This window comes from Sphaerodactylus townsendi, linkage group LG01 (assembly GCF_021028975.2).
Source record: "Sphaerodactylus townsendi isolate TG3544 linkage group LG01, MPM_Stown_v2.3, whole genome shotgun sequence".
NCBI classification, from domain to species: domain Eukaryota; kingdom Metazoa; phylum Chordata; class Lepidosauria; order Squamata; family Sphaerodactylidae; genus Sphaerodactylus; species Sphaerodactylus townsendi.
The window spans coordinates 163,419,500-163,435,614 of NC_059425.1; the positions used below are offsets into that span (position 1 = coordinate 163,419,500).

Genomic DNA, 16,115 nt, shown 5'->3' on the forward strand with positions numbered 1-16,115 from the left:
TACTTCCAACAGCCAGTTTTTTTAAAAAAAATTCTACGCTAAATCAGGCATTAAATATAGGATCTGAAATTGCTGAAAAAGCATACCAATGCCTATCAGAAGGTGCTAGATTAGCATGAAGAAGTCATCATAGCGATATTATCAGTGTGCAGCCAACCATCCATGCATGGAATGTAAAGTATTCTCACACTTGTCTCCATTTGCAAAATGTCTTGTCTGTGGTGGCCAAACGCAGAAGTGGGTGCAACTGTGGAGCGACACTGGCATCCAGGCAGATGCCAGTGTAGGGGCAGGCCAGGATGTTTCCAGGGGTGGAGCTAATTCTAGTTCACTTCCACCCAGGTTTTTGAGTTGGGAATGCTGCGACACTAGAAAGGTCCTTCTGTCCTATGGAGGACTTTCTAGGAAGCCAGGGATGTTATTGTTTTGTATTTGCTGCCTTCCTGCATTGCCTGGAAGTCTTCTGGAGGTGGTGCGGCAGCACTGTCCCCAGCTGCCAGAGCCCTGTGGATTGGGCTGCCTGTATATGCACCCATAGGAGAAGCTAAAGTAATTGGAACAGGGCTAGTATTCAACTGAGCGAAGCTGAAAATAAAGCCAACAAAGTTATTCCAGTTTTTTTTCCCCAGCAAAAAAAAAAAAAAAAAGGCTATCCAGATTAAGTCGAAAGCCAAAAAGCCAAAAATATTTTTTGGATTTTTCCACCTTTTTGACTTTTTGGGTAGCCATGTATGAGGTGCATAATCCTAAATTAGCAGCTCGGCTCTTCACACTTGCTCAGAGATAGTTTTATCAGTGTACCCCAGCTAACACACAGACCCAGTGTGGGAATGTGACAGCAGCAACTTAACTAAAATGACTGAGGTTGTTCTAGAAACTGTGCCTTTTTGAGATTCCCAGAAGTCACAATTGATAACCTGCCTTCTAGGAAACCTGGTAAATATATTCACTGCTAAATTAAAATGAAACGATTAAACGGGGGTCCAAGTGGATTTCCATCTCTACAAGAGGCAGTCTCTTTTCCATGGTCAACATGCTGGTTCCAATTTCAAAGCAATTTGGGGGACTAGCTATTTTTGGAGGGGTACAACTACAGAATTCCGGTCAAAGAATCAGCAGCTTTATGGCACAAATAAAATTAATGTACTTTGTTTAGCCTGTACCCAAACACCGGATGCAAGTTTAGCCAGTAAAAATGCAAGTTTAGCCAGTAAAAATATAAAACAACCATCCAACATATTAAGCAATAAAGCGTCCACAATGCAAGATCTCAGCACAGTTGTGTAATATTAAAATTATAATAGCCATGAAGGTCTAATTTGCATGCAAATTGGACTTCAAAAATCTGTAATGTAAAGAGTAAATACCGGTGAAATGACCAGGAGTTCACTGCCAACCAAGTCAAATACTCTGACAGTTCCTGTGCTTTCTCCATAGGCAAGCAAAGTGCAATCATGGCTCCATGCCACCCGCCTCCACTGTGGGTTAGGATCTCTTGGAACTGTGAGTGGAAAAATACATTGGACAATAACAGGGACAGGAGTGATTACTTTGATGGAACGGATGCCTTTTTCTTCTACAGATGCATTACAGGTCGAGGCTGGAAATTCATAAGAACATGAGAAGCATCCCATTTCAACAGACCAGCAGTGCATTTAATATAATATCCTGTTACACACAGTGGCCAACAAGTGGAGGGCCAACAGATGCAGAACAGAGACAAATATCCCCATCGAAGAGAGCCAGACCGCGTGTGCGCACATTTACCACTGACATAGAGTCTCCATTTTTTGGAGGGTTAAAACAGAAGACTATGGATGAAGGTATGCGGTTATTCACTTTGTTGTGAGTTCCTACATGGCAGGGGGGTGGACTTGATGACCCTTGTGGTCTCTTCCCACATTATGATTCCATGAACATTGACTGTTTTTTTCCTTTGCGGCTTTGGAGCATTTGGGATGAACAAAGGGTTGATTAGTAGCAGCTTGGCAGGATTCATGGATTCGTTACTCAAGGGTTTTAAATGTCTTCTTGTTCTCGTCCCTTCCACCTTCCAAGATGTCCTCTGATTATAATATCCTGATTATAATATCCTGACAATACTACATCATCTGGCAAAAAATTTCATAATCATTCATTGATTAAAATATATATTTCTCTTTGTTCATTCTACTGCCCATCAATTTCATCGGGTCCCCCAAATGTTCTTGAAAGAGCGGCACCAAAAACTGGCAGCATGGGGGAAGGAAAAAGGAGCTGCTGAAAAGTAATAATAAAATAACAATAAACCTTTATTGGCATACATGTTAACAATAGTTCAGCAACTGAAAGCAATTTGCCAAAATTGAGTCCTTATATTTGGACCTGATCTTTTCATGCATAGGGCATTCAGACTAAGAGTCCATAAGCGTTTCCACACTACCATTATTACAAGGGCAAAATCTTTTGGTTTGATCAATGTTCCTGTATCTTCCAGTCAGAAGAGCCGAAGGTAATACATTAAACCTTGCACTTGCCAGGGAGCTCTTACTTTGTTTAGGATTTGACAGAAGAGGCCAGAGGCCATTACATTACCATGTTTCCGCGCTGGACCCGGGATAAACGTGCTAATGAGAGAACTTGTTTAGCCATTAGCATTAAATTTTGAAACTCTAGGTCCAACAATTTTTGTTTAACCATTGTAAAGGCTTCATAGAAGGGAAAGATATTTAATTCATCAACTGGGACTGAAAAGTATTCTAGGTATCTGGAGCAGGTCCCAGCAGGACAATGAGAGGGGTGCTGTTGCTAAAGAAAGTGGAATTTCCACATTCATAAACCACAGCTAGGATTAGTGATAACCACAAAGGTAGAGTGCAAACCCCGTGGCTACAGCCCTCCATTTTTAGAACCCCGTAGTTTGTTAGGCAACTTGCATTCAGACTCAACCCTAAACCAGAATTTTTGGTGAAGTCTGAATGCAAGAATAAATTCATACAGGTGCATCTTATGCCACCTTTCTTGCTATGCAAAACTCCTAATTTATCACCAACCTAAAATATTTCATGGATCTGTATGGCGCCCTTTCCTTCTCTTTCTTTTAATCCAGAAATCTCCACAAACAGTATGAAACTGGGGGCCATTAGCCAACCCAATCACTTAAATTCCTTAACCTTGGGAAACCCTGACTTCAGCTAAAGCATTAGAACAAGCTCACTGGTCTTACATAGAAGACACGCTATTCTGATCTTCAACCCACAGGGGCTGTGGCCTGGAGATGGGTCACACCAGCCAAATCACAAGATCCTATACAACAGACAGTTTTTTTTCCTTGCTAGTCCTCAAGTATAGAGAGGACAGGCACTTCTTTAGCCCATCTCCCACCTCTATTTGCCAAGTACATCAAAAGGATCAGGACAGTCCAACAAAGTCAATCCCTGGTGAAGAGAAACCAATTCTAGCACAAAAAAGTTTTGTGCTCCTCCCTCCTGGCTCCTCTGCTTCCCTTTGTCTTCTCCCTCTTCCTTGTCAGCTATCCATATCAGTTGTTCTTCCATGTGTACTTGCAATATGGAGCCCTCTCCCCACTAGTGAGGGTATAATTTATTTATTTATTATGGGATTTATAATTATGACTCCTTCCTGTTCTTGTCATACAGCTGATGTCATGTGACTTCCCTGCCATGTACTTGCACTTCTCTGGACTCTGCACAACCACCTGGAAGTTAAACATGGGACCCACTTCTCACAGGTTAGAAAACGGTGGTTTAAATTTTTCTGTAAGCCTCTCTGCCAAGGATAATTTAACAAAAATGCTTTACCAGTGGCACCTGTCAGCCTCTAAATTGGCAAAAAAAAAAATATCAGGGGGCTAAAGGGGATTGTTGGATATGTGGAGCAGCTAATGCAAGTTTTATACATCTATAGTGGGAATAGGGCAGAACAGCAGAATCCTGAAATATGACTGGCACAGTGAGTTACCATTATCCCTGAAAATCTTCTTGCCAAAATGAGTGGATTTACTTTGGAAAGAAGTCCATCAATTTGTGCTTAATGCAGTAACCTCAAGAAGGTTAACACTTGCCCAAAATTGGAAGAAAAAATATGAAGTCCTAAAGAAGAGGAGTGGTTAAGAGAAGCAGGGATGAAGTGCATTCCAACTGTGTAAGATAAGCCTGTCTGTTACTCATATTAAAAGTCTAAGAAAAGTTTGAAAAAAAATATGAATGTTTTTTTTCTGGCCAATGATAGTTAGTTTGAGCTTAGTATATTTTTGATTTTAGAATTGCATTTAAGTAAAAATGCTTGAAAACAGAAAAGCACTAGAAGCATAAGAAATAGTAACCAGGATTGGAAAAAATAATCCTTTCTAAGAAACCCTAACTAAGGCCTAGCTTACATGATAAAGGATTGCTTGTGGAGGCTCCTAGATGGCAGTATAAGTGGGAATGTTCTCAATAATCCATCTTTATTTTTAAAATATTTTAAAAATATTTTTAAAAAATAAAAGAGGTGAACTCATCTATACAAGTCTGATAATACAGAGCACACTGTATGGAAGAATTAAACCTGCCTTAGAGTAACAATCATAATAAAACCTTCAGCCCTTAATTGTTACACTTTAAGACATAGGTGTCAAACTTGTGGCCCTCCAGATGTTTATGGACTACAGTTCCCATCATCCCCTGCCAGCATCATGCTGGCAGGGGATGATAAGGAGACTTTAATAATCCATAACTATCTGGAAGAGACACTTGGTTGATTTCTACAATAACTAAAATAAAGAAAATTGACAGTGGGTTATCAAACATAGCATACCTTGGCATCATAACATACCTTGGCATTTCCCAATGACAGACCCGAACTCATCCTTCGCAGACCTGCAATGTTGAATTTCAACATCAGACTTACACAATACATGCCTGCAATGATTCATGGATATTTAAATCAAAAGAAATTCCAATGGCTTTTTTGCATATTAGCAAACAATTCACTGAAGTAGATAGCTGCAATATTAGGAAACATGCATTAACAACACTAAGGTTCCGCATCCAATAGGTAATGCTTAAATTAGCCTCATGGAAGCAAAGTAGAAAGAGTGGAAGAAAAATATTTTTATTTATTTATTTACATTATATGCAGTCCACCTTTCTCATTGGTTATGCAAGGCCGATTACACAAAGCGAGTTAAGACAATCAACAAGATGAAACCTTCCATTAGTCACGAAATAGGATTTCGGTTGCAGAACCAACCAGAAATCTAAAAAAAACAGAACCGAAGCAAAGCAGAAGTGTTAGCTGACGTAAGATTATGTAGCAGGATCCAACTTACAGCAAACTATACACCTGTAGTACAGACCACAGTCCCGAAAAATTTGTCCAACTAACTTTGGGAATCATTTTGTACAGTACTAAGCTAATGTCTGTGTAGAAAAGAACTCTTGAATAACTCAGTTTTGCATAATTTGGGGAAAGGCAAGAATGGGAGCCTTCCTGACCTCCTCAGCAAGACCATTCAGGGAGCCAGTGTTGTGTAGTGGTGGTTTAGAGCATGTAGACTCTAATCTGGAGAACCAGGTTTGATTCCCCACTCCTGCACATGAGCTGAAGACTCTACTCGGGTGAACTAGATTTGTTTTCCCACTCCTTCACATTAAGCCTTCTGGGTGATTTTGGGTTAGTCACAGTTCTCTCAGTATTCTCTCAGCCCCACCTACCTCACAGGGTGTCTGTCAAGGGGAGAGGGAGGGATAAATGTTTGTAAGCCATTTTGAGACTCCTTATAGGAGAGAAAGGCAGGGTATAAATCCAAACTCCTCTTCTTCTCATTCTACAAGGTGGGGGCCACAATGGAGAAGGCACGTGTATGAACAGTTGCTGATTTTGCCAATGTGCAGGATAGCACCTGCAGAAGACTCTGCTCATATGAGTGAAGCTGTTGTGGCAGAACACAGGGAAAGAGGCGGTGGCACAGATATAAGGGTCCAAAGCCATGAAGAACTTTGTATGCGATAGCCAGTGTCTTAAATTGAGGCTGGTAACTGATGGGCAGCCACTGGAATAACTGCATAATGGGAATATGCATGCTCCATCTAGCTCTTGATAACAGGCAATCTGTGGCCAATCTGAATCAAATCACCAATAAAACAGCAATAAGAGGGACTGCAACCAGAGACATCTGGGCCAAATAAGCCAGCTAATGACCAACAACTAAACTTCTCTGACACTGTTAAAAAGGGTTGCTTAAAGCAAGAATAGTATGAATGAACTTCTGAAGGCATTTGAAGCACGAGGCAAATATGGAAATACCTTACCTTATTTCTATACACTGGTCTTGAACTGCTGCTAGAAGTTTTCCATTGCTGAAAGGAAAAAAAATAAGCCTCCTGAAAGTCAGAACATAACATTGCTTCTTATTTACTTAGCTCATTTTATGCCACCCTTCCTCAAGGAGGCATACGTGTTTTTCCACTTTTCCATTTTATTCTCCGAACACCCTGTGAAGTGGGTGAGAAAGCTTTTGAATCCCAGGATTTGAATTTAAACTGGTAACAGCAAACAAAAATGCCCACCTGCTTTTAGAGCGTGAAACTTGCAGAAGAGAAAAAAAAGTTGAAAAGAAACAGAATCCTGTTACAAGATTGATTGATTTTTTTTGTGAAACTATTCTTAACAAGTGGTCCAGAATGGTCTTTCCGCCTGGATTCTGTCAATATTAACTGCCTTTGACCACTTTGAACTAAAAATCAATGGGAAATAACAGTTTCCAAAATAGTCACACACAGAGTTTTACGACCTGATCCTAAAAGGGGGGGGGGAATCAAGCCGGGGAGGCGATATGGGGTTGCACTGACATGTTTGCCCCCTCCACCAGCACAAAGGGGCAACTGTGCTGGCAGAGGGGGCAAAGGCACCAGTGGACAGCCACCCATCAGCTCTGTCATAGCAAGACCCAGAAGTCCAGGCCACAGCAGAGCTGTGTGGGGAGGGGAACTCCTGGGGGTGGAGCCAACACTAGTTGCCTTCCACCCTGGATTTGTGGGCAGCTGCATTGCAGCTTATGGAGGGCTTTCTAGCGACAGGGGGAGGTGGGGGGGGGGGGGTCTACCTCCATGCGCCACCAGAAAACCCCCTGGAGGTGGCAGGGTGGTGCCACTGGCACCATCCCTGGACACCTTGGGCTAAATATTGGACTGCCCGTAACAAAAAACTCTAGGCCAAATTCACATTCCCAACACAGTTGCCACAGAGGAATTTCACTATAACTTGAGCTGAGCAACAAACATTTCTTTCCACTTCTGAATGAACCACTTTCAGTCCCAACAAAATACTGTTCAGGAGAAATTCTGACTCCCATGTTACAATACTTGCATCCACTTGAAAACATTTAATATACTCATATGGACATTGAATGATGAGCATTATTAAAATGTATGTATTAATGTTATATGGTGCTGTTCAGAAACAGGGTCCCAATGGAGCCTACGTTCTCACATGGATACTTTCAATGTTCATAAAACACAGGAGTCAGCTCAGAGTCACCAAGAGCACAGGAGAAAAGAGAAAATCTGCCAGTAGCTCAGGTGTTCTTTTCATGGCTTTGACTAAGGAAAAGGCCCAGGAAAAAATAGCTCATATATTCAGGGAAACCCAAATTCATCAAACTACAAAGAAAGTATCCACCAGAAGGGAGAAAAAAACCAAACTCGAATATTCATTTTTAAAAAAACAAAAGAAGATCTCTCTATCTGATTGATGAGAACCATTTTGCACTACAAGTTTCAAGTGATCCCCAATCCCCAGTGAAGAACACAGCCACTTACCTTGCAAGTACTAAATGCCAGCTGATCTGCTTATTGACCAGACGGACAAGTCCAGTGGGGAGGGAAAATTTCACAGGACTGGAAGGAGAAACATGCTTAAATTGGAATGTGATAGTAAATACCCATGAACATCAGGGCAGCAATGGCTACATTTCAAAGATGGAAAGAAAGCAGAAGATTGCATGCGATTCAATGTTGTTGTTTTCTTTTTCTTTCTTTTTTTTAAGATTCAAGTTTTATTTGGGTTTCAGCTGAACTATGACACTTTGCCACAGAAGTAGCAATTTGCTTCCCAATCTGAATACCAAGGATAATAGAATTCCTGTACACAGATGTATCCTTGCAGAGTTCCTCATATCTGACTTATATTCTGCAGTCTTTTCTTTTAAAAAAAAGTAAGATAGAAGTTGCTTTACACCAATTGCTTTACTACTATGCAAATTCAGTATTCCAAGGATAAAAGCATACAATCCATCACTACCCTTTTGCTTAATAAACATTCTTTTCAAAGATTAATGCTTCAGAGCAGAAGCTGTTAACAGGAGCAACAGAGCTACAAGTCTTTGAGCCTGCAGTAAGACAATAAGGAATTACTTCCAGTGTGGCCTTAGAGAGCTTATATTTAAACAAAGTAACTTACCTATACCATAAATATCGAAGTATAAATAAGGCAGGGCCTACAAATAAAATTAAAAAGATGTGACTAAGCACAAAATCCTTTTCAAAAACAAGACCACTGTATACACTCTATATTTACTCTATGTTAATTTTTCAATTATCTTTTTTTGATCGAAAGTCCACAACAGGAGTCTTAAGCTTTCAATACACCTTCATTTTTCTTTTGAGCTCCTTTCAAGTAACCATACATGTCCTATCTTGATGAATATCATATATCCCATCCTCTTAGTTCTCTTGCCTCACCCACTGCACATTTAACTGTACTCTTCTGAGCTCGGACCATTTCTCAAACACAACTTTTTAAAAATGCCTTTATGTGCTGTGTTGTAGCTGTTCATCCAATACAGTCCTCACCTTCTTTCAGATCTAGGACATAAAAGTTATTTTTAGGATGAAGTTTTGTATCACTACTCTCTGTTAAAGGAGCTCACAGACTTGGGCACAAAAGGACTTTGGCAAACACCAGAACTCTGTGCATTGCAGAAGCAGAAAACAGAAGCAACAAGTGTTGGCTCTTCCCCATGGTGGCACAACCCAAGGGTATCTATACCACAATGCCAAAAGGATGGGCCATCAGAAGGCTTCAGACATGACATCCTATGGGCCTTGAAAATTATCAAACAACTCAATTGCCCACCCTCATATAGCATTATGGGAGTAGTGTCATCCTGATAAGATCTCCAGTACTAGAAATAGCATAATAGCTATGGTATCATCAGCCAACAATTTTAAGTTACTTGAGCACCCAGTGGGATATAAATGTCAGAGACTAATAATAAGTACTTGTGTTGTGGAGAGGGGTAATTTTAGATGGAGCAAGCATATTTTCCCCTTCCCTACTATTTCCCTACTATATTTTCCCCTTCCCTACTATTTCCTCTTTCACTTCCCTGATAACCTCTACAGTCTCTCCCCTTTTCCGGCTTCCTTTTCCCCTTCTCACTCACTGATGGACCTTCTATATGTCTTCACTTCCTGATGTAGTTATCATTTATTGATGTCATTTATACCCTGCCTTTCCCCACAATGGAAACACATATCTTTCTCCTCTCCTCCATTTTATTCTCACAACAATCTGTAAAGTCGGTTAGGCTGAAAGAGTGACATGGCAGAATGAGTTTTCAACCTGGGTCTAACAGATCCTAATCTGCATTTCTAACAGCTCACTAGACTAACTTTTGTGGGGTGACTGCTGTTGAACAATACCACATAACCATTCCTGGGTGAGTCATGCAAGTTGTGTGGTATCAACTCACCCAGTCCTTGCTCCCGGGCCTGGCTCCAGTATGTCCTTCTTCAAGGGCTAAAACAGGCCTGACTCTGATACATCCTCCCACAAAAGTCACAAAATAAGCCTGGCTCCTTGTCTTTTTATAATAGAAACTAAGGCTTGAAAGCTGGAAATACTGTTGAAATTTCCTAACAACTGACACTATGGACATTTGTTCAAACTGTACTACTGCTTCTACGATTTGAGAGTTTTAACCCCTACCAAAGTATTTTTAAAAAGTATTTCAGATTTTTCTGCAAACCTGGGGGTTTTCACCCACAGATCTGTCTTAGCCAATTTATGGATTTAATTACACACAGATGAGGCCAAGCTGAGAATTGAATACATGCTTCATACTCAAGGCACAGAACAAGAATTCAGCAGACTTGTTCGTCCCACTCCACCACCTCTACAGATGAACCAGCATTATTGAAACTGATTCTGTGCACATTTACTCAAAAGTAATCCTCGCTGAGCATAATGGGGGCTGCTAGTGAAAACATGCTTTGGGGGGTCCCCTGTTGGATCCAGGAGCCAGGGCCTTGGGCTTCACCATGATTGCCCACATGAATACAATGATCAACTTACTTGATAATATTTCTGCAGTCGCATATGCAGGGTTCATAGTGCATAGAGAACATCTTTAATAAGTGATTGAGAAAGACGCCCCTCGCCCTGCATACCAGAATACCTTTTTGTTGTTTATGTATATATGAGCTCCACTGACAAAGAAAATGGAAGAGGAAAGAATCCAAGGAGAAGCAGAAGAAAGCATATGCTTCTAGACAATTGCTATGCTGTTCATGTTGCACTTGGCCTCCAACGTAAAAGGTATATGATAATATCAGATAACAAACTGTATTTAAAAAAAAAGCAATGAATTCACACACCATCCATTTCAGCCATACAATATCCACGGAACAATCCATCAGAGCAAGCCATGCATATTTACCTGTAATTGCTCTAGTGATGATAAATGATGCACCATGTTTCCGGTTGCCTCTTGGCTGCAATTACAACAGAGTTAGTTTGCAATGACTGAATAACCCTTTATTCACTAGCTTTTCCAACGAAAGCGTTTTACATACCCTCTGTTGCCCTAAGCCACGATTTAAATTTCTCTTTGGATTTCAATTTTAAGGGCACTTTCCCAATGAGGAAATTGAAAGCAGGCAATTGAAAGCAGGTGTGCTCAGCACTTGGAAGCCACAGGAGGACTGCACCAATACCCCTATTAATGGCTGTGAGTCCCAAGCAGCCAGCATCATCCTCACTTGTGGCAATATTAGAAACGGAAACTGTAATGCCAAACTCCCTAGATCAGTGTGTAACTCTTCCTGGGGGTTCATTTTCCTACCTCCACTTCCTCTGTACCATTTCTAGGGGAAGATGCAATCTCAGTATAACACTTTACTGATTCTGTAATGAGTTGAAAGGTAAAGCGAGTCACTATTGATCCATGGGGTGACATCACATCACAATGTTTACTTAAGGTGATCAGATTGTCACCTTTGTAAACCGGGACTTGGGCAGGCGGCCGCACGTGCAGCCACAGGAGCACACTGCCTGCCTTCACCAGAGGCTCCAGTTTCCGAATCCTGTGACAGGGCAGAAGCGGGGCCCAGAGCGAATTAACGCGATGCACTGGAGGCTGCCGCACTGCCTTCTGGGGCGCTCCCCTGTTTCCCGCCCTGTGACAGGGCAGAAAAAGGGGAGCGCTCCAGAAGGCAGTGCGGCAGCCTTCCAAAAATCGGGACGGTTCAAAAATCCCGCGTGACACGGGACAAATTGGTTTAAGGTGGAACTGTCCCGCCAAAAGCAGGACATCTGGTCACCTTGCGTTTACTAGGCAGACTATGTTTATGGGGCGGGTTGCCATTGCCTTTACCCTCAACAAACTGGGTCTTCATTTTACCAACCTCAGAAGGATGGAAAGTTGAGTCAACCTCGAACCAGCTACCTGAAGCCAACTTCCATTAGGATCAAATTCAGTTCCTGGGCAGAGCTTAAACTGCCGTACTGCAGCTTACCACACTGTGCCATGAGACTCCTAGCTGAGTTGAGGCCTTCCACATTTATTGAGGCATCTCACATTAATCAAAACAAAGGCAACAAACAGAACAGAACTGTACACGTCTACACACAAACACGGTGAAACAGCAGCAGCAACACTAAAATGAAAATGAAAGAGTGGGTGGAAAATAATATACATTATCTACCATCAAAGAACTGCCAAAGTAAGAACATCTTCAGCTGGTGCCTAAAACTCAGTAAAGTAGGCCCCAGCAAACATATGTACTGGAGTTCCACAAGGTGTAACCAATCAAAGCAGCTTCATCATTGATGGCTACCCACCTGGCCTCAGAAACACAGAAAAGAAAGGATTCAAAGCAGGGAAGTTTGTATAGCAAACGGTGGTCCTTCAAGAACTCCAGCTGAGAGCTAAACTTAAGGGTTTAAAAGTCAGGAACAAGCCTTTTGATTTAGCTCAGAAATTTTTAAATGGAAGTGTTCTCATTGGTTACCCCAGTGAGGAGCCTTGCAGCAACATTCTCTGAACAGCCTTCAGTGGCAGCCCAAGGAGAACACATGTCAGTAATCTAATCTGGATGTACAAATAACTGTGCTGGCACATCTTGCTTTTCCAGGAGGGGGTGAAACTGGATAATGAGATGATTAAAAGGCGCTACCTGCTTCTGATGACACCTGTTCATCCATTTTCAGGCATGGATTTAAAAACAACCCCAAGCTGTGAACTTGCTTCTTGAGGATGATATTGACATTTTTGATGTATTACTAAGCACTTCTCTTGTGTTTCAGTTTATTAGCCCTCATCCAGCCCATAAACAGCTCTAAGCACCAATTTAGCATGGCCTCCGCTTCCCTTAAGTCAACTGAACAAGAAAAATAGAGTTTCATGTCATCAGGAAATTGATGATGCTTTAATTCAACTTCTGGACAACCTCCAAAAGTGTTATATAGATTTTAAGGTGGAAGAACCTTTAGGACCCTATAGCCCAAACAGAACTGTGGGGGGGGGGGGGGGAATCACCATACTCTAAACTGCTAGCACCACATTAAAGTATAAACAATTTAATAAGGTACATAGGGAAGGTACATTACAAATAAGGTACATTACAAATATGCAAATTTGCTAATCAGTTACTATATAATACAACAGCAGCAATGTTCAACAGAAGCAATCAGTAGAGGAACTATTGCCACTGTAGCAATTAATGCCATATAAATACATCCAGCAGAGATCCTGAAGCACACCAACATGATCTGTGCTCATACATTCTCCAGAATAGATTCTAGCAGTGACTCTCTGGTCCAACAGGAAAATGAAGCAGCTAACGGGATCAAAATACCATATAAATATTCAATGTTCAGGATTCCAAACTGTGCTCCACAGTATTAACTGATTTTTTCAAAGTCTTTCCCCAGTGGAATGCTGTAAACATATTGCTATTGCATTAGCCTCAAGTCAATCATAAGGGAACAATGCAAGAATAAATCATCATTCATGTCTCCTTTCTGGATAAGTCACAAACACTGTTCATGCTTAAATGTGGTGTTAGCAGTCTGGAGTGGAGCGATTTTTTTTTCCTAGGCCATTTTCTAGGCCAAGCATGTAATCAATTATACACCTTCAGGACATAATTCAATATTACATGTTCCAACTCATCTCAATCCTCTTAACACAGGATGGCTGCCATAACATGAGATCTTCTTGAAGACTGAGAGAGGAACCAAACTATGTGCATGGCATGCTTTTCACGTTCAGTCTCAGGCTTTACTATCATGCCGATTTTCAAGAGGATTGTGAAGGAGTAAGAAGATGAGTCAAACAGCATATTTTACCACTACATGTGGCAGTCACATTAGTCTCTACAACTGAAATCACTTTCAAAAGCTGTGTAATACAGGAAGCACTTATGAAGAAAACTGGGTTGATCCACATATGCCGGGGGTGGGCTATTTTTACTAATCCTCCACCCTCCGGCATTCTTCCAACTCTCCATGATGCTGTTCCTGGTCATGCCTATCCCTCAAAAGAAACAATTGGGGACACATTTCAGGCTACATTAGAAGGCAGGATATGGGGAATCACAACTTCAGGCAAGAACTAAACCACTGAACCTTGTTACAATAAAGAATGTGGAATAAATTATTATTACTCTAAACGTTTTTTGTTTCCAATTCTGAACAATACAAACCAGCCAGAACCAATATTTGAATCTTCAGACTTGTGGCTTCTTGACCTAGGATCCCATACTGTGTGTAGAATTCCACTCATGGGAAGCAGGAAGAAATGATTTACATTCTTCCAATAGGATCTTTGGAGCTGTGACTGGTCACCCCAATCTGGGTCCAATCTATCCGGACATCTCTCCCCTCCATGTTTTCTGGTCAGCAATTTAGAGCTGCAGTAAGATGGATCAGTCCAGAAGGACACATTCATATGGAAATAAGTTAGTAGTCCACTGCAGCAGTTATTATTGGAAACATCTGGCTTTTACTGCATTTTCTTATACCTTGCAATTCCATATTCAGTATTGATCATATGCCACTTTGCCTTAGGCAGTACGCTGCTCACAATGTTTCTCCTATTGTTGCTGAATTTTGTTTTCCTAGCCCTACTACATTGTTCAATGTTATCTCTTAGACATTAGTTTATATTTAAGTTTTAATAACATTGTATACTGTTTTATCTTTTCATGTAGCAATTTATGTGCAAGACCTTCGATCATATGATGTTAATAATGAAAAGAAAGCATTGTTCAATGGATGACTTACACATTATGAATAGAATTTTTTTTCATTACTTCACAATTCACCTTGAGTCTCACTAAAACTTGGGAATATAGAGAAGTCCACTGAGGGCTAAAAATATGCTAAATAGTTCAAGGTTCTTCATATCCATCATTTTGTTGTGATGCCCAACATAACACCTTGCAAAGTAGATCAGTATTATTAACACCTCTACAGTAGTTCTGGGATAAGTGAATCTGAGAGGAACTGGTTTGTCTAAAACCACCTGACTGGCTCCTGGCATGTGCAAAATTCGAACCAGAGCTTGTCTGGTCATTATTTCAGCCACATATCTGTTCAAGTATGAACCACATAGATCTTTTTAGGCCTCTGAATAAAGGCAGTAAAACACATGGTGATCAGGGAATAAGAAGTCACAACAAAAAGTTTATCAGGCAATAAATTGGTTACGTTTTTTTTAAGTGACCATTTTATTACAATCTCTAAGTAAATTGCTACACTATTTAACAATGTATCAAGTATCATCTATAACAGTGATGGCGAACCTATGGCACAGGTGCCAGAGGTGGCACTCAAAGCCTTCTCTGTGGGCACGCGCAAACAGAGTCGTCCCCCCACCCCACACATCTAGGCTGGCCTGGGCCACTGGGCTCGATTATTAGCATTAAACCTTAGACCTAGTTTTGCGGAAGCAATGTAGGTAACCCTGTTAAGCACTGTTAAACCCCACTGATTTTCATGCAAAGAACTAAAGTGTGATCCTTTACCTGGGTAAGCTTGGTTGCTGGCAATGGGGCTAGCTTCTGAGCAAACCCTCCTAGGGTCGTGATTCCCCTGTTGGAAGAGTTGCATGGTTGCTTCAAAGCAAAGCCACCGACTACCACCAAGCTTACTCCCGAGTAACGCACGCCTTGGAGCCAACCATTTTTTTCTAAACTAAAACTTTAGTATTCAGGTTAAATTGCCGTGTTGGCACTTTGCGATAAATAAGTGGGTTTTGGGTTGCAATTTGGGCACTTGGTCTTAAAAAGGTTCGCTATCACTGATCTATAACAACTCACATCAGTTTACATAAGCCTAACTTTCAGGTAAACAGCTGGAAACAGGCCTTAAAAGTCAACAAAAAGAAAACATGAATGGCACACTTGAAACGCATTCAATTGTCACTGAACTCCAGAGGCACTTTAAAGACTGATATAACTTATCCCAGCATATTATTTCATAACCTAACTACATCAGTTGCACAAAGCCAATGGTCAGCACAAGAACACTGAGCAGGACAGGATCTTATTTGAAATTTACTTTCTGAAAACGACAGTAAAAAAAGTTTCAGATGGGTAGCCGCGTTAGCCTGTGTTGAGTAGCAGCTCGAAGACCAGCACAGCTTTCCATGGTGCAAGTTGCCATGAACCACAAAAAGAAATGAGCTTTGACTTGCAAAAAGTATATACCCAAGGAACTTTTGAATTTTTTTTAAGTTGCTATTGGATAGCAAAAAATGCCACTAAAGTTTTCTGAACCCAGGTAGACTTTAAAAAGTCATTTGAAAAACTTTTTAGGATTTAGGGCATGCTGCCTGCCACAACCAA

General features: G+C 41.0%; 1 protein-coding gene across 1 annotated transcript in view; it reads right to left on the reverse strand.

Annotated features, from left to right (window-relative positions):
* Window positions 1-16,115, reverse strand: part of NBAS (NBAS subunit of NRZ tethering complex) — a 223,906-nt gene that overhangs the window by 207,354 nt on the left and 437 nt on the right. The window contains 6 exon segments of the mRNA XM_048498827.1: window positions 1,328-1,501; window positions 4,816-4,859; window positions 6,294-6,341; window positions 7,803-7,880; window positions 8,443-8,479; window positions 10,703-10,757. Of these exon segments, the coding sequence (XP_048354784.1) occupies window positions 1,328-1,501; window positions 4,816-4,859; window positions 6,294-6,341; window positions 7,803-7,880; window positions 8,443-8,479; window positions 10,703-10,757 (436 nt within the window).